This window comes from Eschrichtius robustus, chromosome 6 (assembly GCF_028021215.1).
Source record: "Eschrichtius robustus isolate mEscRob2 chromosome 6, mEscRob2.pri, whole genome shotgun sequence".
Taxonomy (NCBI): domain Eukaryota; kingdom Metazoa; phylum Chordata; class Mammalia; order Artiodactyla; family Eschrichtiidae; genus Eschrichtius; species Eschrichtius robustus.
In genome coordinates this window covers 135,595,907-135,621,314 of record NC_090829.1, presented here as the reverse complement: position 1 = coordinate 135,621,314, position 25,408 = coordinate 135,595,907, and the positions used below count along the sequence as shown (strand labels likewise).

At 42.8% G+C, this 25,408-nt stretch overlaps 1 protein-coding gene across 1 annotated transcript; it reads right to left on the bottom strand.

Annotated features, from left to right (window-relative positions):
• Window positions 1-91: 91 nt before the first annotated feature.
• IFNAR2 (interferon alpha and beta receptor subunit 2) lies at window positions 92-25,408 on the bottom strand. The gene is made up of 9 exons (XM_068546985.1): window positions 25,147-25,408; window positions 19,074-19,165; window positions 17,924-17,965; window positions 16,584-16,707; window positions 15,062-15,234; window positions 12,881-13,041; window positions 11,289-11,457; window positions 5,679-5,809; window positions 92-1,509 (listed from the first exon to the last, which is right to left on the bottom strand). Exons 2-9 carry the CDS (start codon window positions 19,126-19,128, stop codon window positions 805-807), a joined length of 1,560 nt encoding a protein of 519 aa, XP_068403086.1. The 5' UTR covers window positions 19,129-19,165; window positions 25,147-25,408; the 3' UTR covers window positions 92-804.

Below are 25,408 nucleotides of genomic sequence, written 5' to 3'. Positions count from 1 at the left end.
TTTTGTGCAACCTAGAGATGCCAGCAGAACCACACATCCGCTGCATATATATCCTGTCTAATAAGAAACAACTCTGAAGACATTCCCAAGTTTATATTAAAAAGCGTGTTTTCTTTTTTACCAACCTCCAACCATTGTACAAAATTAAATCTTAAAGTATGACACAGAGATTCTATCCCTCTCCCTTATGCAAATGTTTCTGTATTAGTCACCCGCCCCGCACTAGAGTTATTTATGGTGTGTCTGTCTTCCTCACTCAGATTGAGGAGAGTTGTGCAAGGGGCTGAGAGTTGAATTTTCAAGAGCGTAGGCGACAGAATATCATCTGGGAGGTGCCCAAGACTTGGCTGGACCTTCCCTACTTCTAACCCAACCCGAAGCGTGTGCGTCTGTTTCCTGGTGTGTGCCGCTTTCTCTCCCGCAGCCCAGCCTCCCTTCTCTTTTTCTGCTGCTTTCCTGGAGCCTGTGGAAAACAATGCTGACTGCTCCTGCCATAAACCCTGCTCTTTACTCTGGGAAACATGATACAGAAACATTAGACACCCATGAGAATAAAGGGAATGGACAGGGCCGTTTCCCTTCAAAGCAAATCACTTTGAACAGGTAAACAACGCACTGAATGATACCAGAATACTCTGTTTCCCACCTCCCCTTCCCCCAGACTGGGAATTTGCACAGATGATGTCACCAATCTCCTAATCCTTCCCTCGGAGAACACTTGGAGACCCCAAAGGAGCAAGTGGGGGTGCTGGGAGGGACAGCACCGGAGGTAGCAGGTGTCCAATTAAATATTTCTTGATTCATTCATCTCGTTACATAACCATCCCCCATGTCAACATCCGACTCGGAAGTGTCACTTTTATCAGAAGGAGTATCTTCAGGCCACGGGCACTCCGCAGAGGGGCCGGGGAAGGGCAGCTGTGTCCCTTCTCCACTGGCCACCAGAAGGTCCGATTCTGTCTCGTCGGGGTCCTCTAGCACGACTGTCTCTTCTGGACGAGATGGTAACACTGGAGTGACTTCTGAGTCGTCGTTGTCCTCAAGGGCCCTCACGCACACAGAGTTCAAATCCACATTGAAGACAATTCTGTCCCCAGACCCCTCCGTGGAGCTGCTGTCCTCCTCGGAAAAGTGGTCCTGCAGCAGGTTCCCTCTCCCCTGGTAGCCCCTACTTGTGCATTCCGACTGCCAGGGGCTGGGCCCTGGTGCCATCAGGGCCTCAGCACCAGCCTTGGGCTCGGGCAGGTCACACTCCTCAGTAGCCGGGTCACTGCAGTCCTCCAAGGTGGCCGAGGACACAGAGGCGGGACACAGCCTGCCCGTTAGTCCGTGCGTGGTGTAACCACCTGCGCTTATTCGGGGGGCTGTTTCATTATCGCTGTCACTTTCATCATCATAATTATAATTCCACACTTTCTTCTTTCTGTTGATGTGAATGACCTCCACGGTAGCCACTTTTTCCAACGAAGGCAGCTCGGGAAATACACAGACTGACAATTTATAAAAATTCTTTAAAAAAAAAAAAACAACAGAGGTTATCAATTCTGAGTGTTTGTTCTTTACTTTCTGACATAATAAAACTTAATGAGGTTAACTACACAGTGATGGGGAAGGTGGTAATGAGGACGATGACGACAACAACAGCAATAATGGCTAATGGTTACATAGTGTTTGCTATTTGCAGGGCACTGCTTCTAGTCATCTACACATGTTACAATTCATTTTACCCTCACAACCGCTCTGTGAAGTAGGCTTACCATTCTTATCCCCACTTTAGAGGTGAGAAAATGAGGCAGAGAGGTTAAGAAACTTGCCCAAGTTTCACAAGCTTCAGGAATACTAAGTGGTGGAGGCTGGGTTTCAAACCAGGAGGCTGCCTGCAGCAGAGACTGGCCCGCTCCTTCCTGCTGCTGTTTCCTCGCTGCTTCTTGCTTGTCAGGGGAATCTATCCATTTAGTCTGGATAGATTTCAGCCCTGGACTGCTGACATTCTTAAGGGTGTCAAGGAACTGTGAGTAAGGAGAGATTCAAGGGAGCCGATTCCACTGGGGTCAAAGCCCTCTGGACTGCAGGACCTTAGAGAGGCAGGTGACCCCTAAAGGGTCAGAGGTGAGAAGAGCAGGGAGACTGCAGCTTGGTCTGATCCAGCACCTCCAGGACACAGAAGGTGAGGTGGGCTAAGGAGACTGGCTACAATGGGGTCACGCTGAGGAGGGTGGTCACGAGATTCCTTTCACAGACCTGGAATCATCACTGACATCCTCCTCCTCTCTGTTCTCTTGCTCAGGCTGCCCAATTTGACAAGCCTACTTTTCCCTGACTCTATCCAGACCTAGCCTCGGGATGAATTGTTCCATTGGGTTGTTCATCATTTTTCTTATTGATTTGTAGAGGCTCTTTATATAATCTATAATCTAGATGCCAATTATTTGTTCATTATTTATGCTATATGTAATTTCCCCCAGTCTCTGGTTTAACATTTTACTCTCTTTATGATAACATTTGATGGAAAGAAGTTCTCAACTTTAATGTAAGAAGATGTATCACTTTTCTTTCTTCATGGTTTCTGCTGAATCTTCCTTGCCCCAAAGTAAGAATCTCCTTTATTGCCTTCTAAAACTTTTAACAGTTTTGCCTTTCACATTACAGTCTTTAATAAGCCTGAAATTGATGTTTGTGTATGGTGTGAGGTAGGGATCCAATTTCATTTCCCCCCATATAGATAACATTTATTGACCTGTCAATCCTTTCCCCACTGCAATTCCTACTTGTCATTAGTCATGTTTCCACATATGTGGGTCTGTCTCTGGGATCTCCATTTGACTAGATCTTTGTTAATGCTTTTCAATAAGGTTAGATAATTTTCTCCACAATGGGCTTGTGACATCTTCTGTTAGATATCTTCCTTGTTTTTAAAATATTTTTATTACCATTGTAATGGTATTATAAAAACGGTATGTTTTCATTTAAATCACATTATTCCATTTAACTGTATGATTCCAAGTTCAAAACCAGGTAAAACTAATCTATGCTGTTAGTAATCAGGAAAGTGGTTATCCTGGATGTGGGCAGTGACTAATAGGTAGGAGAGACTTCTGGGGAGGTGGTCATGTTTTCTTTCTTGATCTGGGTGTGAGTTATGTGGGTACACTGAGTTTGTGAAAATTCACAGAGCTTTTTGCTATGATTTGTGTACTTAATTTCTTGGATGTTGAAAAGCAACTTATATAAAAGTATATTTGTTTTCTAAGTGATTGTTGCTAGTGTATAAAAACGCAAGCATTTTTATATTGATTATTTTGTGTGTAACACATTGCTAAACTTATTAGTCCTAATAATTCGTCTCCAGATGCTGAATTTCTTACTTAGCCAGTCATATCATCTATAAATTATCATTGTCTCTTCCCCCATTTTTCAGACTTTAAGCTCCATAAGGGCACATTTTTTGTTTGCTTTATTCACATCTAGATCCCCAGCACCTATAACATGTGGACACACAGTAAATACACAACACCTATTTGTTAAATGCAAAAGAGGAGAAGGAGGGGGAGGGGAGGGGGATGGGAGAGAGAGAAAAGACATTGTTTAAAATGTTTAATATCTGTTCTTGATTAAACATACATACACAGACATACTAGACCTAGGGTGTTCTGTTTTACTATTCCTAGAGTTTTTACTTAAACACAGAGTAACAATTTTTAATGGAGAAATACCAGGCAGACACAAGATAACAATACCTCCTGTCATTACTTGGGGTTAGCACAATAACAGGTATAAATATAATTGGCATATAATTTGGGTGCATTTTAAGGATGGGAAGAGCCCCAGGGAGACCTGGGAGGAGGGTTAGTAATGAGTTTAGGTAATTCAGGCAGAAGATTACCTAGGAGGTGATGGGTGTGGTGCTAGGGGCCTTTATATCTCAAGGCTGCATGAGAAATATGAATTGGAGTGGGATTTACCTAAGACCTCAAGGCCAAAGCAGTACATGGCCAACAGAAGAGTTGGAGTGAAGGCTGAGAATAAACTTGCAACTGAACACTAACATAAAAGATTCAAAATATACATTGTTAAAGACACAAAGATAAAAGTTACACTGATAGATAAAAACCAACCATTTTTGCAATACAGGGATCATAGTGTGGAAGAAATCCAACACAGAGCAATTTACTTCTCATAAGCTACAACCAAATGCCATCTAGGTTCAAACACTAATGGTAATTAAAAACTCCAAAAGCACGCCTCCCCCCAAACAATCCCTCCCCCAACCCAACCTGAAAAAATAAGAACAAGAAAAAGAAGAGTACATCATCCATAACAGAGAATGAAATAATGCCATTTGCAAAAAACTTGAATGGACCTAGAGTTTATCATATTAAGTGAAGAAAGTCAGAGAGAAAGACAAATATCCTATGCTATCACTTATTTGTGGAATCTAAAAAAAATGATACAAATGAACTTATTTACAAAACAGAAATAGATTCATAGACATAGAAAACAAACTTATGTTTACCAAAAGGGAAAAGGGACAGGGGTGGGAAGAGATAAATTAGGAATTTGGGATTAACATAAACATACTACTATGTATAAAGTAGGTAAACAACAAGGACCTACTGTATAGCACAGGGAACTATATTCAATATCTTGTAATAACCTATAATGGAAAAGAATCTGAAAAAGAATATATATATATTCTTCCTGTACACTTGAATCACTTTCTGTACACTTGAAACTAACACATTGTAAATAAACTATACTTCAATTAAAAAAATTTTAAAGAAACAAAAGAATTAAAAAATAAAAAGACTACACTTTTATCACCTGTGGAGGGATATTTATTTGTGGCTGTTAAAAAAATTAGAAGAAGAAGGTGAATGAGTTCAAACATAGAAAAATAAGATATTTCTGATTATTTTCTAATGTAGAAGGAAAGTGACATGATAGGGAAAATGAAAAATGATGGGCAAAGTGCTTGAGTCAAAACACATGAGGAGGCTTTAGAAATATGTAAGATCAATACTCAGACTTAGCTGAGTGCTAAAGGCTCTGAGCAGGAAGAATATGCCTCAGGTAGCAGAGAGAAAATATGAAGACAAAATGGCTGGTTTCACTAACAATGAACACAAATAAGAGCAACTCTGGGGGACAGTTATACTACGATAAATGAACAAAAGTAGAAAAAATGATTAATTAATGCCAGCAGAGCTTTGGAGAAAGGTGTCCATCTCTATGTTGACACTAGCATTATAAATTAATTCTTTATATTTTTATATAAGATAAATTCACTTTGTGTATCTATTCCATGGAAGTAATCCAAACTAAAAAGACAACCTGTATAAAAATGTTCATTGCATTATTCATAATGGCCAAAGACAGCCATGAAAGGAAAAGAAATCAATCCAAATGCCCTACAGTTGAGAAATGATTAAGGGAAAAAGAAGACATTAATAACAATGGAAAACTATGTGATTATTGAAAATCATATGTGGACAAAGTATAAAAAGAAAGCAGAAAAAATTCAAAATAGAGGTTTATAGGGATGGAAAAGAACCCAGAGTGATAAAACACCTTGATGTTCTGAGACAATGGGGTTTTCTTCTGTGAAAATATTTAAGCGTATAATAAAAATTCTTAAGTTAAAATGAAAAATAAAGACAGGAATTAAAAAAAATACGTACCAAAACTTTGGGGAAATCATTTCTTAAGCATATGTAACCGATCCGTTTCAGCATCATTACGGTGCTTATGACGACAGCAGCTATTAAAAACAGAGTAATTATTCCTCCTATTGTGGCAGATTCTGATGACTCTGTTGATGAAAAATTAAATGGCTTTATTTCAAAATAAATCCAATGAACAATTGCTGTTGGGATTAAATGCACATTGATCTGGCGGTGGAGGGGTTTATTAAGGGGGCAAAAGTTGGAAAAACTATTGTTAAATACCAAAGAATGGAAAGTAATCCAAGTATACATTTTTAAAAAATGATAAAAATTCAGTTTTTAAAAGTAAAATTTCTTCCAGTTGATAATTATGCTCTATAACTGCACTGTCCAATATGGTAGCCACTAGCCACATGTGACCATTCAAGTGTAAATTATCAAAATTAAAAAAAAACAAAAACTTTCTGAGTCACACTAGTCAGGTCCCCAATGCTCAATAGGTACAGTTAGCATGCACGGCAGGCAGGGAGGAGTGGAAAAGGGGAGTTTGTCTGAAGAAAACAACTGCATCACTCTGAAGCTGGACTTTGGCCACGCCAGGAGCCAAGAACTTGCTTTGTCCTGTTATGAGTTCTCCTTTAGTTTCTTGTCAAAATTACTTTTGGAAAATTTCAATTTTCTGAATGAAAATAGCTTTCTTCCGTAAGTCCAACTGGACTGAGAAGAAATCAACAGTTACATAACTAAGGCTCTCTTAAATTTCCAGAAAGACTTTTATTAATATTAATCCTATAGCCACAGCTTCAGGCAAAACAAATACAGGAGAGGAAAAAGTAAAGATGGCTCATATATTTTTAAAGTCTTTCAAAAGGTTAAAGAATGAACAGAAAGAAACTCAGTGAAGGTCTGCTCCCTCAGATGGCAGAAGATTCACAAACCCCTTTCATTCCCATCAAGAATGAATGAGTCATCTTCAAAACATCTACAAACAATACATGCTGGAGAGGGTGTGGAGAAAAGGGAACCCTCATTTACTGTTGATGGGAATGTAAATTGGTAAGACCATTATGGAGAACACTACGGTGGTTCCTTACAAAACTAAAAACAGAGTTACCATATGATCCAGCAATCCCACTCCTGGGCATATATCCAGAGAAAACCATGATTAGAAAAGACACATGCACCCAATGTCCATTGCAGCACTATTTACAATAGCCAGGACATGGAAGCAACCTAAATGTCCATCAACAGACGAATGGATAAAGAAGATGTAGTACATACATACAATGGGATATTACTCAACCAAAAAAAAGAACAAAATAATGCCATTTGCAGCAACATGGATGGATCTAGAGATTGTCATATTGAGTGAAGTAAGTCAGGGAGAGAAAGACAAATACCATATGCTTATATGTAGAATCTAAAAAAATGGTACAAATGAACTTATTTACAAAACAGAAACAGAGTCACAGATGTAAGAAAGAAACTCATGGTTACTGGAGGGAAAGGGGAGGGGAGCAAACTGGGAGATTGGGATTGACATATACACACTACTGTATATAAAATAGATAACTAATGAGGACCTACTGTATAGCACAGTGAACTGTACTCAATACTCTGTAATGACCTATATTGGAAAAGAATCTAAAACAGGGTGGATACGTGGATATGTATAACTGATTCACCTTGCTGTACACCTGAAACTAACACAACATTGTAAATCAACTATATTCCAATAAAAAAAAAGAAGAATGAATGAAGGCATGTCATATCAATGGCAGTTCTAGAATCAGATCTAGCCATAAAGGCACACCTTTATAATACAAAATTCTTACACATATAGAGCTTACATTCCTGAAGAGGATTCTGTGAACCAAAGTGATTTCTTTGGAGAAGCAATGATGTCATAGAATTCTGACCCATGTGTCCACCCCTCCTCCTGCCCCAGTGAGTCACTTGAACTAGAATTTTGGTTTTGGCTCTGCCTCTAGGGAATGTAAACAAGACACCACCCTATTTAAAAGAGACCTACCACCCTCTACCTGAAATTGCCCCCCTCCCTGCACCCTTTCTGCTTAATTTTTCTCCATAGTACTTACCATCACTTAACACACTATATATTTTATTTTTTAATCTTGTTTCTCTGTCTCCCAATATAAGCTCTATAAGCTCAGGAATTTTTATCTGTTTTGTTCACTGCTGTATCCCCAGTATCTAGCAAAGAATCTGGCACATAGTAGACCCCTGATAAATATTTGCCAAATGGGGAACTCCTGGTGGTCCAGTGGTTGGAACTCTGCGCTTCCACTGCAGGGGGCACAGGTTCTATCTCTGGTCGGGGAACAGAGATCCCGCAAGCTGTGCATGTATGTGGCACGGCCAAAAAAAAATTTTTTTTGTCAAACGGATAAGCACAGCTTTCCCTCAGGACCTTACTGAAAAAAGCCAACCAATTAGTTTAATGTTTGACAAAGGGGAGACATTTCTCCAGCTCTCTGGACTAAATTCCCCCATATCAATACTGCCTTAAGATACCAGTGTTCACCACTGAGTCCCAGTAAGTTAACTCTGGTCCCAGGTCATCCTTCAGGAATTCCCCACCTGGTCCCTGAGTTTGGCTAGTTGAGGGTGGCTCACACGGCCAGTTTGGATAGTGAGAGGGGCCACGTTATATGAACCTACTTGGTTCCTGAAGTTTCAGACAAGAATTGGGACATGAAATATTTGGATAGTGAGGCATACCTGTACTTTGTCTCATGTAATGATAAAAATAATGGAGGATGACAATATGCAAGGTGATGTGTTCACACCAAGGAAACATGAAGTGATGGGACAGCATGCTGCTGCATGACCATTTCTTTTTTAGTGGGTGAAACAGAGAAAAGTCAGGGGAGACACTGAACCATCACAGAACAAGGATATCAACTTCCAAAGAAGCAGTGCCTTTAGTCAGGCTTGGATTCACCTAAGTGCAGACTGAGTTCCAGCAAACCACTGTCTGTCATGTCATATTACTGAGTTTTTTATTGCTGTGATATTGTGATTTATAATAAGAAGTACATATTTGGTCTTTGTCATCAGTTCTGAATCCTTAGAATTTCCTAAGTGATTAGAGCAAAGAAAGTGAAAGGAGCATTTTTTGTTATTCATAACAAGCCCCTCTCAACCTCACTTTACATTAAGGAGGTGATTTTTGGAAAGCCCCAGAGGATGGGCGCTGGTTGCCAGGGGAACCAACCCTGTGATTTAGAGAGTTGGAACTTTCAGCCCCACCCCTTGACCTCTGGGGAGGGGAGAAGCGGGAGGTTGAAGTAATTGCCAATGGCCAAGGATTTAATCTGTCATGTCTACATAAGCCTCCTTAAAAACCCTAAATGACGGGGTTTGGAGAACTTCCAAACCTTGTCCTATGCATCTCTTCCTTCTGGCTATTCCTGAGTTGCAACCTTTTATAATAAACAGGAATCTAGTAAGTAAACTGTTGTCCTGAGTTCTATGAGCCATTCTAGCAAATTATCAAAGCCAAGGAGAGGATTGTGGGAATCTCCAATTTATAGCTCGTTGGTCAGAGTTCACGTGACAACGTGAACCTGCAACTGGGTTTAAGTGGGGGGGGGGGGGCCAGTCTTGTGGGACTGAGCCCTTAACTTGTGGGATCTGACGCTTTCTCCAAGCAGATGGTGTTAGAATTGAGTTAAATTGTATGACAATGAGCTAATGTGGAAGAAGTGTTTGGTGTGGGAACCCCCCCCCCCCCCCCACAGATTTGTAGTACAGAAGTATTCTGCTGAGCAGAGGAGAAATAATTTCTTCATTCAATTGGTTTCACAGTTCTGTTTGTTTATAAGATCATGGTATAGTAATAATAATAATAATAATAATAATAATAATATCTGGCCTTTGTCCCTGGTTCTTGGCACAGAATTTCAAAAACCCTTGGAATTTCCTCAGTGATAGGAGTGCCTTTTGGGCACTATATCTGAGTTTATGTTAATGAGCTGAACTTCTGGAAATTCTGGTCCCACCCCTGACCTCTAGGAAGGGGAGAGGGGCTGGAGATTGAGTTAATCACCAATGGCCGATGATTTAATTAACCATGCCTACGTAATGAACCCAATAAAAACTCTGGACAGTGAGGCTTGGGGAAATTCTGGTTGGTGAACATATCAAAGTATAGGGAGGGTGGTGTATCCCGACTCTGCAAGAACAGAAGCTCCTGCACTTGCAACCTTCCAGACTATGTACCTCTTCATCTGGCTGCTCATTTGTATTTTCTATAATAAAATGGTAAGAGTAAGCATAGTGTTTTCCTGAGTTCTATGAGTCATTCTAGCAAATTATTAAATCTGGGAACCTCTGAATTTGTAGCCAGGTTGGACAGAAGTGTGGGTAGCCTGGGGACTTAGGACTTGTATGGCAAGTTGTAGGACTTGTAGGACTTGCTGGCATCTGTAGTGAAGGCAGTCTTGTGGGACTGAGCCCCTTAACCTGTGGGGCATGCGCTAACTCCCTGTAGTATCAGAAATGAATCGAACCTCTGGACACTTGGTTGATGTTGAGAATTGGTGTTAGAACACAGATATGTTAATTTGTTTGGGGTTTACATTTTTGTAGGCATGAAGAATCTGTATGCAGTTTTAGGTTTGCCCATATTTAACTGACATTATATAAATTATTTAAGCTAAAGTCATGAAATAAAATTGGCCTGTGTATCATTCCTTTAAAATTAGCCTGTGTATCATTTGATTCTGAGGAATATTGGAGAACAAAATCACACTGCCTGGAGTTATAGCAAACACCAGGCACCTTGATGTGCCAGGCACTGGTTAGTGAAACTCACTTCATACACAAGTAAGCCATAGCACTTACAGTCACTTCCTTATAAATCTCATCTTATTTTTACTCTGGTAGATCAGAGCATTAAAGAAACTCTCACTGGGGTTGGGAAATTCAGAAAGGCTTCTTTGCGGGGGAGTTTTTCACTTTTGGCAAAACAGTTGGAGACCTAGTGACTTCCCGAGAAAATAATCAGCAGTGGATGTTCCTAAGGCTGATGGATTGTTCTCCCTGTAAATTCCTCCATTCGAAGGAAGGTTCGGGGAGCATGCTGTGTACTGTTCTGATGCCTTGGCCACAGAAGGGCTTTCAGCATTCAGCAGTGACTATCTCATCCACACTGGCAAGTTTCTCTTTCATCTATGAGCTACAGCCAACCTTCCTGAGAGCCAGGCCACATATATGAACCTTACCACATCCATCATTCTACCCTTTGATACCTCTGCAGGCAGTTGTTTCAGCAACCCAGCCTCCTCCAGCACTTGGCTTGAATAATGGCCGGGCTAAGGGCACACAGAACTGAACTTGATCCTGACTCCCTGAAATAAAAGCATTTCCACTTCAGGAGGATTTCTGATGTTAAAAAGGAAGATACCTGATTGTCCCCATGGTATGGCAACATAAAAGTGACTCCACCACACGGTAGAGACTGACTGACAGAAAACATCTCTGTGATGTGCCTGTGTTGGAGGAAATGCCTTTAGTGCTCCACAACTTTCAGATTCTTTTCTTGAAACAGGTTTTCCCTCAGAGTAAAAGCAAAACATGAATTTTCAAAAACTGTCATACCTGATTCCCATCCAGGTTGAAAGAGGGTACATTTTAAGGGAGATCTATTTATTTTTCTCGGATCTTTAGGCTCAAAATAAACAGATACACAGTAGTTTGTTTTTGGAATTAACTTGTTGATGACATAACTGAAATTTTCAGTGATGTTTCCATTTGTTTTGGGTTTATGCTGTAAAAATAAACAAAAAAATCAGTAAGACTTTAAGTGAGAATTTCATTTAGAGGCAAGCCTTAAGAGAGTCTTTGGAGATTTGTCTTCAAATCTTAAACAGGGATAGAAATATCACAGGCTTGGCAAGAAAAAGTATTTTATAAGTTACTTGGGGCAAGCAATTTATCACAAAACTACATGTACGTGTATACACACACATACATGCACACGCACACACACATGCACACATACATTTTTAAACCATGAAATCTAGTCTAACAACTTCCTTTTACAAATGAGGAGGAAAAAGTCACAACGAGGAGTAAAGGTCTCCATGATGTCATGTTTGCAGTAAGATAATCTTGCAAAAATAAGAAAATAAGATTATCCTATTTCATTAATGATATGTGTCTATACTTCAGAAACTGCTTTTATACATATTAACTCATTTGATTACCAAAAGAGTCTGCAAAGCAGGCATTCTTCCCATTCTCCAGGTGAGGAAACTGCAGCTCAGAGTGGTTAAGTAACCTCCTCAAGGCCACACAGCTTATCTGTGGCAGAACTGAGGCTGATGTCTAGTTTCCCTGTCTTCTCCCTAAAAACACTTTGCCTCTTCTTCGCCAGCTACTTCTGTTCCATTTTGGAATTAAAGAGATGATCTGAAGGTTCTTTCCTGAAGAATAACTTTTGTATAATGTTTTATAGTTTTCAAAGTACATCCTTATCAGTAGTTTTATACATGAGGATTTCCACCAGCTCAAACACAGCCTTCTATAATAATATTTTTCTGCAAGTTTATATTTGAAAGGAGGAGGAATTATTTTTTAACATCCTGCCCCCGTAGCAAACTAAAAGCTCATGCCTGGAAAACAAGCAATGAGGAAGAAGAGGGCCAGAAACCAGAGGAAGTGTCATGGTGAGAGGGCTGTCCTCGAAGGGAAACTGCAAACCTACAGTGGAGAGTCAGAACGTCTGGGTTGCATAGCTGGCATTAGTCATTGTGGTCATCGTGTGATCTTAAGTCGGCAATGCTTGCTGCCTGTTTCACCGGAAGCTCCCTCCCACTGTGACTCGGCTGCGTAGTCCCTGCTCCGAGCCTAAGGCCAACCCCGTCTCGTGCTCACGAGATTCCGTCCACTCTCATCTCCTCCTCCAGACATTGCTCCCTGCCCTGCACCCCCCGGATCATTCCTTCTGCACACGAACATGCTGTCATTTCTTCCATCTTAAACAGTCCCTCCCTCGACCTCACTTTTCCCTCCCACTACCACAGCATCTCTCTACTTCCCTTTATACAGAAACTACGGAGACCTCTTTCCTGAAGTCAGACCACACTGAAGCCTAGACCCTTCAGTTTTAATTGTTCAAATCATTACAGATTTTTTTTTTTTTTTGGCAATGTATTCATTGCCAACTCAGGACTGTTTTGACCACTTACCTTCTTAACGATCCCCCCTGATTGTTCTTCAATTAATGCTAGGTAAAACTGTAATTCTTCCTCATTTAGTATCTTGGGAGCGACAGACTGAAATTTCACATTCACACTGACGTGGTCTGTAAAACCAATAATCTCAAACTCTGGTGGGTCCAAAGGCAGTGCTTAGAAAACAAAACAAAGCCCAAGGTCAGTCAATAAATAGCATAACCGTAATGATACCATTGTCATGATACAACAATACCTCTTTACAACTGTCTTTTAATTCCCCGTGGTCCTCGTTGAGGTGTGGGTTATATATTTTTTTTATTGGTGAAAAACTGAGAACAATAAAAGTGAAGTGATTTGTTTACTATTATCACAAGAAATGGAAGACAGATTTTGGGATGAAAGTCAGTATTTCCCCAATTTTCAGGTTGTATTCTAAACACAAGAGTGAAAATGACTTCTTCTCATACAATAATAATAATAATAATAATAATACATAAACATTGCAGAAATATCAGAAAATACAGACAGGATTGTCCCTGAATGTGGTTAATCCTCTTTTGTCCATGCTGTACGTGTGTAAATATATCTACACATATAAAAACTGAACTAGTGTACACACACACATACACACACACACATCTAAACTAAAATTAAGTCATTCTTACACTGTTTTGCATGGTATATGTTTTCACTTAATTTATTTCATAAACATATTAATGCATGTTTATCTACATCATGAGCTGGCAAACCATGGCCCGTGGGTTAGATTTTGCACAGCCTGCAAGTTTGGAATGGTTGTTATTTTTGAAAGAGTTGTGAACAAATGAAGGATCTGTGACAGAGACCATACATGGCCCACAAAGTCCAAAGTGTTTCTTCTCTGGCCCTTTACAGAAAGTCGCTGACCCTGATTCTTCATCATAAATTTTCACAGCTAATTCTATTCCACTAAGCGGCTGTCCCGTAATTTAACTGATTCACTCTTTTGAACACTTAGATTGGCTCTAAGTTTTCTGAATAGAATCTATACAGCAATGAGTATTCTTAGAGCTCAATCTTTGCATTTGGCTGTAATCATTTCTTTAGGACAAATTATTAGAGGAATTCTGGATTAGAGCAGGCACATGTTAAACTTTTCAATACATACTGCCAAATACCTTCAGAAAGGCTGTGTCAAAGCTCGCTCCCTGCATTTCCTCTAAATCTGGGTATTTACATATTTTCAATATTTACCATTTTGAGTCTTGAAAAATGATATCTCCTTACTATTTTAATATACATTCTTTAATGGTCTGAGTAACATGTTCTATAAGTTGGGTTATTTCTTTTCTCTGTGGACACAAACACAAACAGGCAATTCCACAATTCCAGAGAAGCTCATCAGTATCTAAGTTTGCTACAGCAGGATTCAGCTGTCATCTGAATACGTGCTTTGCTAAGCACATATGTGCGAGTATACACCTACACAGCCTTTAACAGGGCCCTGAAGCCGAATCTTTCTCTTGGAAACAGGCTGCAGATCAGGACACTGAAGAAGTGATGGAGTCTGGCTGAGAGCCACTGCCAGCTGCTCTGTAGCTGTTAACACAAGTGCCAAAGGGAGCTGACTCCAGTTGTAGGGAAAGAAAGAGAGGGCAGACCTGCTCTTGGGATCCAGTCTTCTCTGAGTCTGGGCCCCGCGTGTGCACACGTCTGGGCGTTCACACGTGCAAGAGCTATTGGGCTCTGATCTGGGGCAGGGGCTGAAGTATTAAGGAAAACATTGGCCCAAGGAGTTGTGACAGCTCTTACAGGCCATCTGAACTCCGTTCCCCACTTCCTGTTGGGTTGTGAAACAAAGCAAAAAGTAGCAGCTTCTATACACCAGAAACGAACACAACATTGCAAGTCAACTATACTTCAATAAAAAATAAATTCAAAGGAAAAACAGCAGCTACTACTGCCTGAATGCCTGCCTTGTACAGGCATGGATGCAAAGGACAGGTTAGCATTCCACTTTTGGGAGAAGAAAACGGAGGCTCAGAGAAGAAAAGTCACCACTCCACGGTTACAGAGTTGGAAGTAGCAGGGCCAGGAGGTGAACCTTAGCCCTGCGTCTAAAACACCTTGGTAGAACTTCCTACTTCATGGCAAAGCACATAACGATGATCTTGAAGATGATGATGATGAAGATAATAAACAAGATCGACTCACTGTCCATTGCCAGGAAGAAAGAGCCCATGCAACTGACCAGAGCTGCGTTCCCTCTGAATCCAACCACTTTGGGGATGTACATCTCTGTCATGTTTACCCACACATCTGTTAGGTCACAGAATGATCTTGTGATATTTGTACAGTCCCCAACGATCTTCATATCTTCTTGTTTACTTTGAAAGGCAAAGAAATGGTAAAAGAAAACTTCAGCATTTATGTGACGAGAATCCATTAACTGCAAGCCCCACTTCCACATTCCTGTCTAGCTCTGCTCAAATGTCCCTGTGTTGTCATCTGCCCTCACCACCTTATTTCAAATGGAACACCTTACCCCGTGCCCCCCACCCCTCTCTCTTGATCCCTCTTTCCTGTCTCTATTTTTCTTCATACCATTTGCCACCGCCTGCCCCATTATATCTTTGTTTACTGATATCTCTGCCTACTTTCAGAATGTCTGCTCCAAGAGAGCAGGGATTTGGGTTCATGGTTTGACCCCTGGCATGTAGTAGGTGCTCAGGAAATATTTGCTGTATGAATGAACGAGCAAATGTTGGGCGTTCATGGCAGAGGCCCCAGATCTCCCTGCCCCTACAGGACAATCATGAATGCGCCTTGCTGAGACCCCCTCTCTCTCTGGCTGAGGACCACATGGTCCAGTCCTAAGTCAGCCTGTGCTATATGGGGACAACACAGACATCTTCTCTCTTAAGCTTCAAAAAGGTAGGTGGGTGATACATGTGACTGCCTAACGCAGGGAGAAACTTAACGACTTTAGCAGGTACCAAAGCGAAACCCACAAGAGGCCCTCCAGTGGGTCAGTCAGCAGCAGCAAGAGCTATAAGCCAAATAAACAGCCAACAAAAGGACACCCCGAAGGGCTACTGGATCAAAGTAATGGCTTAGGAGGGTGATTGTTAGACGTGGGAAGAAGAGAGCCAAAGAGGGCTCCGTCCATTAGGTCACGAGTCCCTCAGCAACCCCTAAGTAGGAAGATTTGCACAGAGAGGCTGCACTCTGCGTTGGTTAGTGACCAAGCCAGACTTTGGACCTGGGCCTGTCTTAGTCTGGGCCAGGCAGCTTTCTGATGTGCCACATGCCTCCCTGAGTAAAGGAAAGTAAACACAACCCATCAATATGGTCACCAGATCTTTGGACTTCTGTCCTCAGAAAATGCAGCACTTTTCAACACCCAGACTTACTGAATTAGAGAAATAATTGTGAAAAACAGACACAATAATTATTTTGCTTCTGAGGCTTTGACATGTAGAAATTAGCTTTGGTTCTAAATGCAAGCTTTGTCAAAAATAACTTTGGGTTATTAAAGTATTCAGTGTAATTAAAAATGGATGGGTCTTTTGTCTTTAGACTTCTAAAGCTCTGATTAAAAAACTGAAATTGAGAAGGGGCTAGAGAGGGGGAGAGAGAGAAAAGCTCTATCACAAGTAAGATCACCTCTTCCCCACTCCCCACATTATAGAAAGATAATATATTTAGCAAGAGAAAAATGAAATGTCAAACCAACCTCATGATGGTGTACCATAACGTATAGTGAGTTGGTACAACTGAATGGTTTTTAAATTCCCATGATAAGATTGACTGCAAATTTCGTAATGTCATCTTTAAAGTGCAAGATTCATCTGAAAAATCTAAAGGGAACAAGAGGAAAAAAAAGAAAGAAAGAGTGAAACCTGGAGCCCAGCGTTGTATCTTGGCCACTGTTCAAACTGTCCCTTGGGATCTGGAGCCTGACACTTCTAGCAGAGAAGCCCTCCCAAGAGCCCTGGGATCTTGGAAACACAGAAGGAACTGCTTTTGCTGGACACGAGAAATGAGCTAACACAATTAATAGATGAGTAACACATTGTCAGGGTGGACAAGCTTAGGAAACAGGAACTCAGCACTGTGTAAACAGAATTTGGGCTCACCCAATTATCACCGACTCTCAGCGGCTGTTTGGATCAAAACAATCTATGTCATCCTGGGCCACCCATCCTCTCAAGTCAACCCTCGACCCCTCCTCCAGTCCCCCTAAGTAGCTTGGCCCACGGCAAGCTTTCCCTCCTCTGAATTCCCCACTGTGCTTATTCCCTATCATAGAGAGGAGAGGGAGAATGTGTGTCCAGATTGAATCTTCCATTTCATCCCCAAGCCTATGCTGAAGTATTGATAGGTGCTATTAACAAACCCATTTTACAGACTGTGAAACTGAGACGTTGAGTTATGTAATGTTAGGTAGCTGGGAAGTGGCAGCAGCAAAGGAGACTTCACAGCTGCATTTGCCAAACCCTGCCTTATATGGTTAAAGTTTCAAAAAGCATCTAAGTTTCCTATGGTTAGGACCTGGGCCTTTGCTTTTTGGTTGCCAAATCTTCATTCCCCCAGTGGTCATCACAAGGCTGGATACATATTTAATGCATAGTGATGTTTTGTGGACAGGTTTATATATAGGTAAGAAATTTAGTTTAAAAAATGTGTTTTCCTTTATCTGGTACCAGGTACCAGGTAGCAGGTGGAAGAATGCAAATTAATGGGAAATTATTTCTGGATGATTTTTTGTTTAGCACAGTCTGTGTCTCCTCATTCTTCTTCTAGTGAGAATATTAAGAGGTGAATATTCTTTTAAGGGGTTTAAAGATTAACTCTAGTGTTAATTTCTTATAATAGTTTTATGAGACAAATGTGAAAACCGGTATTGGCTAAATTCTCCTTTAACAGGGAAAGTATTTGAGGAAAAAGATTCAAACAAAATGGCAACAGATCTGGGATCAGGAATCAAATTTCCCACACTTTTGACTTCTAAATGGTCACTCCAACACTCTGACCCTTACACAAAGTTTTGTCAAGCCAAGAAAAATCTCTTACCAGGCAAAACGTACGAAATACCAAACATGAGGCTGATGTGCACTGGGAAGAAGAAAAACATGTTAGACAAGCAACAACACTTTCACCAGGTTCAATTTACGATTGCTGCTCTGAGTCTGGGATTCTTCTTCACAGATGTATTTATATTGGATTGAGACTTTTCTTACGCTAAAGAAAAAAGCTCAAGTAAATGGTTCTTAGAGAGCTGACTTTGGTATAAGCAGCGCATTGTCTAAGGATGTTTTGTCCTGACTGGATCCAAAATAAGATGTTTGGGAGCTGATACTAGTCATGAGGGTTGGCTGGTTGAGGGACTGTCCTGAGAAGCAGTCATCTGTTTGGAACAATTCTCAGAATATGAATAAGCATGTTGCTAATTAAAAAACTTCCAAGGTAAAGATATTTACCAGGGTTGGTGGAAGAAGAAAGGTCTTGGTGATGGGAAGTGGGGATTATCATTTGTTTCCTGGATGTCACCACGACTTGGCGAGTCGGGTGGCGGGTTAGGGGCATTTTTAGTAGGTGGGGGACCAAGGCTGTCATATACTCTCCAATGCATGGCACTTGTCGGGGGAGAAGTGTCCCACTCATGGATACCTTACTGATAAACTATGGAACAGATGACACAGTGATACTGAAATAGAATCAAAAGAATGGTAAAGAAAAGGCACAAATGAATAGGACTATAGAAAAAGAAATCAATAATAAATGAAGTGTGGAAACCAAAGTTCAGGGATGACTGTTTGGTTTTGTGATGAGGAGGGAGATAAGGCGTCTGGCCTCTTTCCAAATGTAGGAGTAGAGTGATAAACTCCACCCTGGATTAGAATGAAGGTATTCAGGGAAATTACTCTTCAAATTACAGTGAGGCTAACCCCGTTCATTATTGAGCCTTAAGTCAATTATTATTTGTTTGTTTTCCTAAGACAACAGTAGGGCAGAAACCCATTGTGAATCAAACCATTAATGTTTGTTTCCTATCTACGTTCCAGTTGGCTCTTGACATTGGGCAGCTGATACTGGATCCTCAAGGCAGGGAAATCAATTGGGTACTCCCTAACAGGGTCCCTGGCAAAGGACCCTGAGAAAAGTGTTACTATGAGAAAAAGGACCCTGAGAAAAGTGTTACTATGAGAAAAGTAACACTTACCCATGGGATACAAATTAAGTGGTCCAACCGCTGAGACATTCTGGCTCAAAAGCATCTTTGTTATTTTATATGTCCTTTCTTTACTTTCACATCTGAAAAGCAATCAATATTAGGTGATCAAAATGCTGAAGTGTCTAATTAAACTGCAAAGATAATGGGCAAAGACAAGACAATGAAAGATCAGCAGGAAATTCCTGATTCCATGTTTCCTCTGCCCTTCTGGGAGCTGGACCATTTACCCCATTTACACGAGCAGCTTTACCTCAGCTTCTGGGACCAATTCCCTACCTAGGCAGGGAGAAATTTTAAATTCAACTTTTGAACAGATAACACAGTCATTTGGTTCCAAACTTTTAAACATACAAAAAAGTGAATAGTGAAAAGTCTTGCTTCCTTCAGAAAACGATTTTTATTTGTTTTTTTTGGTGAGTCCTTCAGAATATCTTCATGCATAAGCAAAAACAAATATGTACTCTTATCCCCCCCACCTCTTTGTTTTACACAGAGATAGCATATACATTCCCTGTCCAATTCCTGCTTTTTCTACTTAAAAATATATTTGGGAGATCTTTCTACATTAGCGTCAAAGAGAATTTCCTTGTTTTTTTAAATAGTTGCACAGTCTACTCTATGGACGTACCATGATTTATATAATCACTCCCCACGACGAACATTTGAGTGGCTCCCAACTGTTTCTGCAATGGATAATCTTGGAAATGCCTTATTCTGCACACGTCACGTCTAAGTGTGAGAAAGCTTCCCAGAAGTAGGATTGCTAGGCCAAAGCGTGTATCAGTCAGGGTCCCAGCAGAAAATAGCACATTCAAGTTAGGATAATTTGAGGAAGATTTTAATCAAGGGACTATTTACAAATGTGTAAATAGCCAGATGCAGGTCAACCATAAGGAAGAGTGTAGTATCTGAAACTAACAACAGCAGGGGTTCTTATCATCCTGGGCTTGAGGTGCAGAGGGAGGATATCAACACTGGAATTTGGAAGGAGAGAATCCTGTGTGAGGAGCTAGGATGTAAGCCGACCCTAAGTGACTGTGCAGCGAGGGGGGCTGAGGGATAAACATTCCTCACTGTCTTCTCTTACTTGGGGCTCCCCATTGGCTGAACCCAATCAGAAGTCACAGGACAAGGCTGTGGGCAGCTGTACCCATACAAGACAGGATCCCAGGGCACAGTAAAGGGTGGGGAAGGTGGAGGCTGGGTTTGCAGGGGCAGACAGAAGAGACCTGGCACAGAGGGACCATTTGTAATTTTTCTTGTTTTTTTTTTGGCCGCACGGCGTGTGGCTTGTGGGATCTTAGTTCCCCGACCAGGAATCGAACCCGTGCCCTCTGCAATGAAAGCACGGAGTCCTAACCACTGGACCACCGGGGAAGTCCCTGCATTTGTAATTTTGATAGAAACAGTCACACTCTCGCCGCTTGTGGCTGTACCAACGTACACAACTGCCTGCGACGTGTGAGAATTTCTGCTTCCCCACAAAGGAAGAGCTTGTGGGGATGGATAATAATTATGATCATGATAACCATCAAGCTCTTGGATTTCTAAAAATCAAATTCATAAATGCAAAGTTGTCTTCGGACTAATATTCATTTTGTATTTCTCTTATTCTGGGTAAGACTGAGCATGTTTTCATATACGGAAGAGCTATTTCCTTTCTTGTCAACTGTCTGTATCTTTGTCCATTTTTCTATTGAGTTGTTGCTTTTTTTTTCTTATTGGTTTGAAGGAGCTTTTTAAGTATGAGGGACACTGGCCCTTTGCGATATGAATCACTTCTTTTTTTATTTTTCTCTGCCGTTGTCACTTGTCCTTTGATTTGCCAGTGCTATTTGTGTTTTTTAAACCATGCAGAAACTTCTGGGTTCTATGCTTTCAGACTTAAAGGTATTTTCTTTCTTAGCACTTGCATTCTGAGTTACAGAGTCTTCCTCCCTCCAAGGTGAGAAAGGAATTCTTCAAACATTTTAAGGAACCCCCAATCGGTCTCATTCCTTCTCTCCCTCTCTCCCTCGGAGCTTTTGTCTCCCTCCATCCAAGCAACTGGGTATTCTTCTGTCCCGCAAAACACTGAGGCAGCATCAAGCCCCGAGTCAAAATGAAAATGCGAGCATGCCTTGAAGTAGCAAACTCAAGAAGCAAACCAGACTCAGGAAGGTAGCAAGGAGGAAGAGAGGGTCCCCCCAGGCACACAGCCAGCCCAAGGAGCACTCTCTCATGCACAGGGATACTCAGGGCCAGTGCCACTCCCCACAGGTGCACACATGCACTTGCACCTGAAGGGTGCTGGGAACCCTCTCCTGCTAGCCACCCAACACATCAGCCTGGGATGGGCTCTGGGAAAATCAAACCCTGAGTCTCCCCTTTCCAAGGATCTGCTATCCCAATCCACAGCGTGCTGGTGACGCTGAAGTGTCTTTAAACCTCTGCTCCTGGCCACGCTATGTACCTGAATCAAGGCTGACCTAGAAACTTAACCCGCGATGGACCAGCTAGCCACTCCCTGGGTGAGGCGGGCCGGGGACAGCTTCCAGTCTGCCCGGCCTACCCTCCCTGTACGCACGCCAGATGGGCATCAGTGCAACATGGGAGTCTCCCACGATGCAACCCAGCTGCTGCCCCCATGAAAAGAGTGTCAACGGTCAAGGGGTGTAGAGAGAGAGGCCAGGCAGGGTCCCCATCCTGCAGAGAAGGGGCGAGTAAGACCCAAGTGTGAACTGAGACTCCAAGCCTGCCGTGTGTTCCATTGTCCCACCAGATTTCACTAACAAAACACAACTTCAAAGATAAAATGATTAAGAATTTCAAGACAACCACAGGAGAGCAATAAACCAAGTGTGGGACTCTTCTACATGCAGGGTCCCTGGGGACTGAAGCCGGCCCTGGCTACAGAGATGAGAGTAACGAAAGCTTCAGGAAGCCTGATCTGTTTGGAGTCGGGGAGAGTCTTAAGGAGCTTCATGAACAAATCCAGGCAGGATGCCAAGATGGGAAATTAGATTTTCCAAGCAAGCAAGAATCTAGTACCAGAAACCTAACTAGAAGTGGAGTATGAGTCACCAGGAACAAAGAGAGGGAGGAGGCGTCCCCTGGCCCAGAGCAGGAGAGCGGGGCTTCTCATTGTGTAGTTGTGTGTGTGTACTTCTCAGCTGCTGAACAGAGGGAAGGTTTTGCAGATGCAGAACAAAGGCAAAGATGTGCTACCATCAGAACAAAACAGAGGGACCAGAGGCCACAGGACAGATGACCAGGTAACAAGGGAGTCACACCCAAAGTGGCATTCTACAACCTTGGTGCGCCCAGCACCTAGGGAACGTCCACAATCACGCAGGCCCTCTGCTGAGGAGTAACGATGGGAGATGACATCACATCTCACAAAGATGTCTCTGTGGATGTTCTGAATGGATACAATATTACGGGATAAGTTGAGGTGCCTGGATAGCTCATGGGTGGTAGATGGCAATTTTGACTTGGAATCTTTTGGATTTCTCTAGAAAACCCTGGGTGAGACCTGATAGCGTGATAGTCAAGAGGACTTTTTAATGTGTTTTTAGCTTGAATTCAAGTCTGCTATTTTGTGTGCTATGAAATGCCAATTGTAATTCGGTGATTCTTCATTTGGATTAAATGCTCTTACATTTGCATTTAGATCTGGCTTTTGCACAATGTAAAGGAGAATGGTAAAATTCATGTTAGTAATTAAATTTATATTTTTTTTACTTAGAATGACCTTCAATAGAAAAAAAAAAAAAAGGGCAAGTTGAGAGACACCATGGGAGAAAAGAAAAAGCTTTATATTTTAGTACCTTTGATGGTACTTTTTCCTACTTTTTAATCCAATGGGGCCCTGCATTTTAATTTTGCTCTGGGCCTTGCAAATTCTGCCACCAACCCAGCCTGTAGTTCACTGCTGCCTGACAAGAAACCAAAGCCTTAGGTTGAATTCAAGGCTGCCACCAGCCTTTCCAGTGTTCCCACTACTGTCCCACACATCACATCCTGCTCTGACACTCCCATCACCACCCACCCTGCCCCCTCCCCGACTCCCCACCCAGCAATCCTTGCCATTGATACCCAAACAAAAAACTTTCCATTTTTAAGGCCCAGCTCAAGGAGATGCAACCTGGGCAAAGTGATTCTTCTCTGAATTTCAACTCCTCCTAAACAGACAGACAGACAGACAGACAGCCCTCATGGAACTTGCTGCCCCCTATTCTCCTGGTAGAGAGCAGAATGCTGTCTTTTCTCCTACCCAGCACAGCCTGACACCTGGCGCATCTTTGCTAATCAATGAATGAATGGATTCAGAAAGACTCTACAAATAAAACTACATACTTTTTCTCCTGGAAATTAAAAAAAAAAAAAATACAAAAAAAAGCACAAAGAAGAAAGTACCAATCATCTTTATTTTTACCACCAAGCACCAACCATTGTTTACATCTTGGCATATTTATTTCTAGTTTATGTCTTGTTTTGGTAAAAATACTTCTACGCACTCATTAAAAAAATTAAAAATAATGTATAAAAGTAAAATCCCAGCATCCTGATATTTCCATCATTAACATTAGGTGAACAGAATCCCAGAGATCTTTCTATGCATAGACACATACAACACACACACAAACACACTCACACAGATGTTTCTGTCTAAATTTATTTTACTTGGAAAAAAACTGAAGCAAAGCCTGAAGAAACTGTTGACACAAATTATTTCCGTAAGAAAGAATAGCTGCCTAAAATACCCCTCTGAAGTTAAAGAAAATTACAAAAGACATTAGGAAGTTGGAATATGATCTGTTCACAGCATTCTAACTGTTCGACCCTGTTTACTGATCCATGCTTTCAAAGACGAGAACCAGGACTTCCTTGGCGGTGCAGTGGTTGGGAATCAAGCCATTTCCTGCGACAAAGAGTCAAACCTTATCACTGACGCGCACATTACTAGGAAATGTTTTCTTTAGAGCACATTTTGCTATGGCCTCGCTTGCACCCCTTTTGTCTCCAAGCCAGAACCATAGGGGTAAGTATACTTTGAAACCTGTTCAAGATGCGGAACAAGTGACGGACGGCCTGTTGGTCTCAGCCGCCGGGGTCAGTTAGTGTGACACCTGGGGGAGGGGGGACTCCAGGCCTCTCGCTCGCTGCGCCTGCCTCTGCACCTCCCATCTCGTTCCGCTCAGTTTCTAAGACTTTTTGCCAAACGAAAGCAAGGAGATCAAACAAACATTAAAAGAGAGAGAGAGACGGACAGACAGACAGACGGGGCATCTAGAGTTTCTCAAAGCCATCGCTAGCCACACAAGTGGGTTGATGGATCCAATTAACTGGGTTTAACTGGTTTCTTTGGTCAGGGTTGAAACGCGAGCGTCGACTCGCACCCCGTTCCTCATTCCTTCCCGACCCTGGAGGGGGACCCACTCCTGTCCCCGCGACGCTGTCCCATCGCCCCGTCCTCCCTCCAGCTTCCAAGCGATGGGTCTGAAAGGACATCGGACACTCCAGCTCCGGTTGCCCTTCTGTGACCCTCTCCCGCCCGGGGAACAAAGGATGGCTAAACTCAGTTTGCTCTCTTGGAGGGCGGGCGGAAAACCCCGGACCGGAGACCCGAGCCGGTAACCCAGTTTTGCAAGGCGTTGTGGATCGTGAGGAGTTTGACTTTTGAACTTGACAGTGGCTCTCATCTCGCAGCGACCCGCGCCCTCGGTGTGGCAGGTGGCGGAGCCGCAGGGCTGGGCGCGTGAAGACGGCTCCCAGGAGGGGCGATGAGCGCGGGACGGCCGGCCAGGGCCGAGGGCAGCGCGGCCGCGGGGGACAGTCAGCGGACGCACTCCAGCGACCCGCCGGGCCGCGGGGGGCGTGGGCGGGGGGCCGGCCCCCGGGAGAAGGGCGGCGGCAAACCCCCCTCCCGGCCCGGAGCGCCGGCGGGAGCCCGTGGAGTCCGGTGCGGGGCGGGGGAGAGACAGGAACCTGGAGAGGGATTCCGGGAAGCGGCTGCGGGGAGGCGGCGTTCGCCCGGTCCCCGCCCCCTGTCCCCGCCACCCCAGTAGTCCCGCGTTACCTCGGCCCCTTGGCCTCGCCGTCGTCCTCGGGGTGCCAGCCTCGGGCGCACCCGCCGCAGCCGGGCTCCGCCGCCACCCCTCCGCACCCCTGGTCGGCGCTCGCGACCAGGATGCGCGCGGCTGGCGGCCCCTTCGGCAGTGACGACCGTCGTGGGGCAAAGGCGAGAAGAGTGGCGGGGTGGTGGCCCTCACCATCCGCTCCGAGGGTGCCCCGGATCGGTCCTCGGGGTCTCCTCCCCGAGAGGTGGAGCAAGTCTTCAG

Coding starts and splice junctions, on each gene's coding strand:
- IFNAR2 (XM_068546985.1), bottom strand. CDS start 19,128: ATGCTTTTGAGCCAGAATGTCTCAGCGGTTGGACCACTTAATTTGTAT. Junction 13,042..15,061: donor TTTCTTCCTGGCAATGGACA/GTGAGTCGATCT, acceptor TTGTTTTCTAAG/CACTGCCTTTGGACCCACCA. Junction 1,510..5,678: donor ATGATTTCCCCAAAGTTTTG/GTACGTATTTTT, acceptor TTTTTTTTAAAG/AATTTTTATAAATTGTCAGT.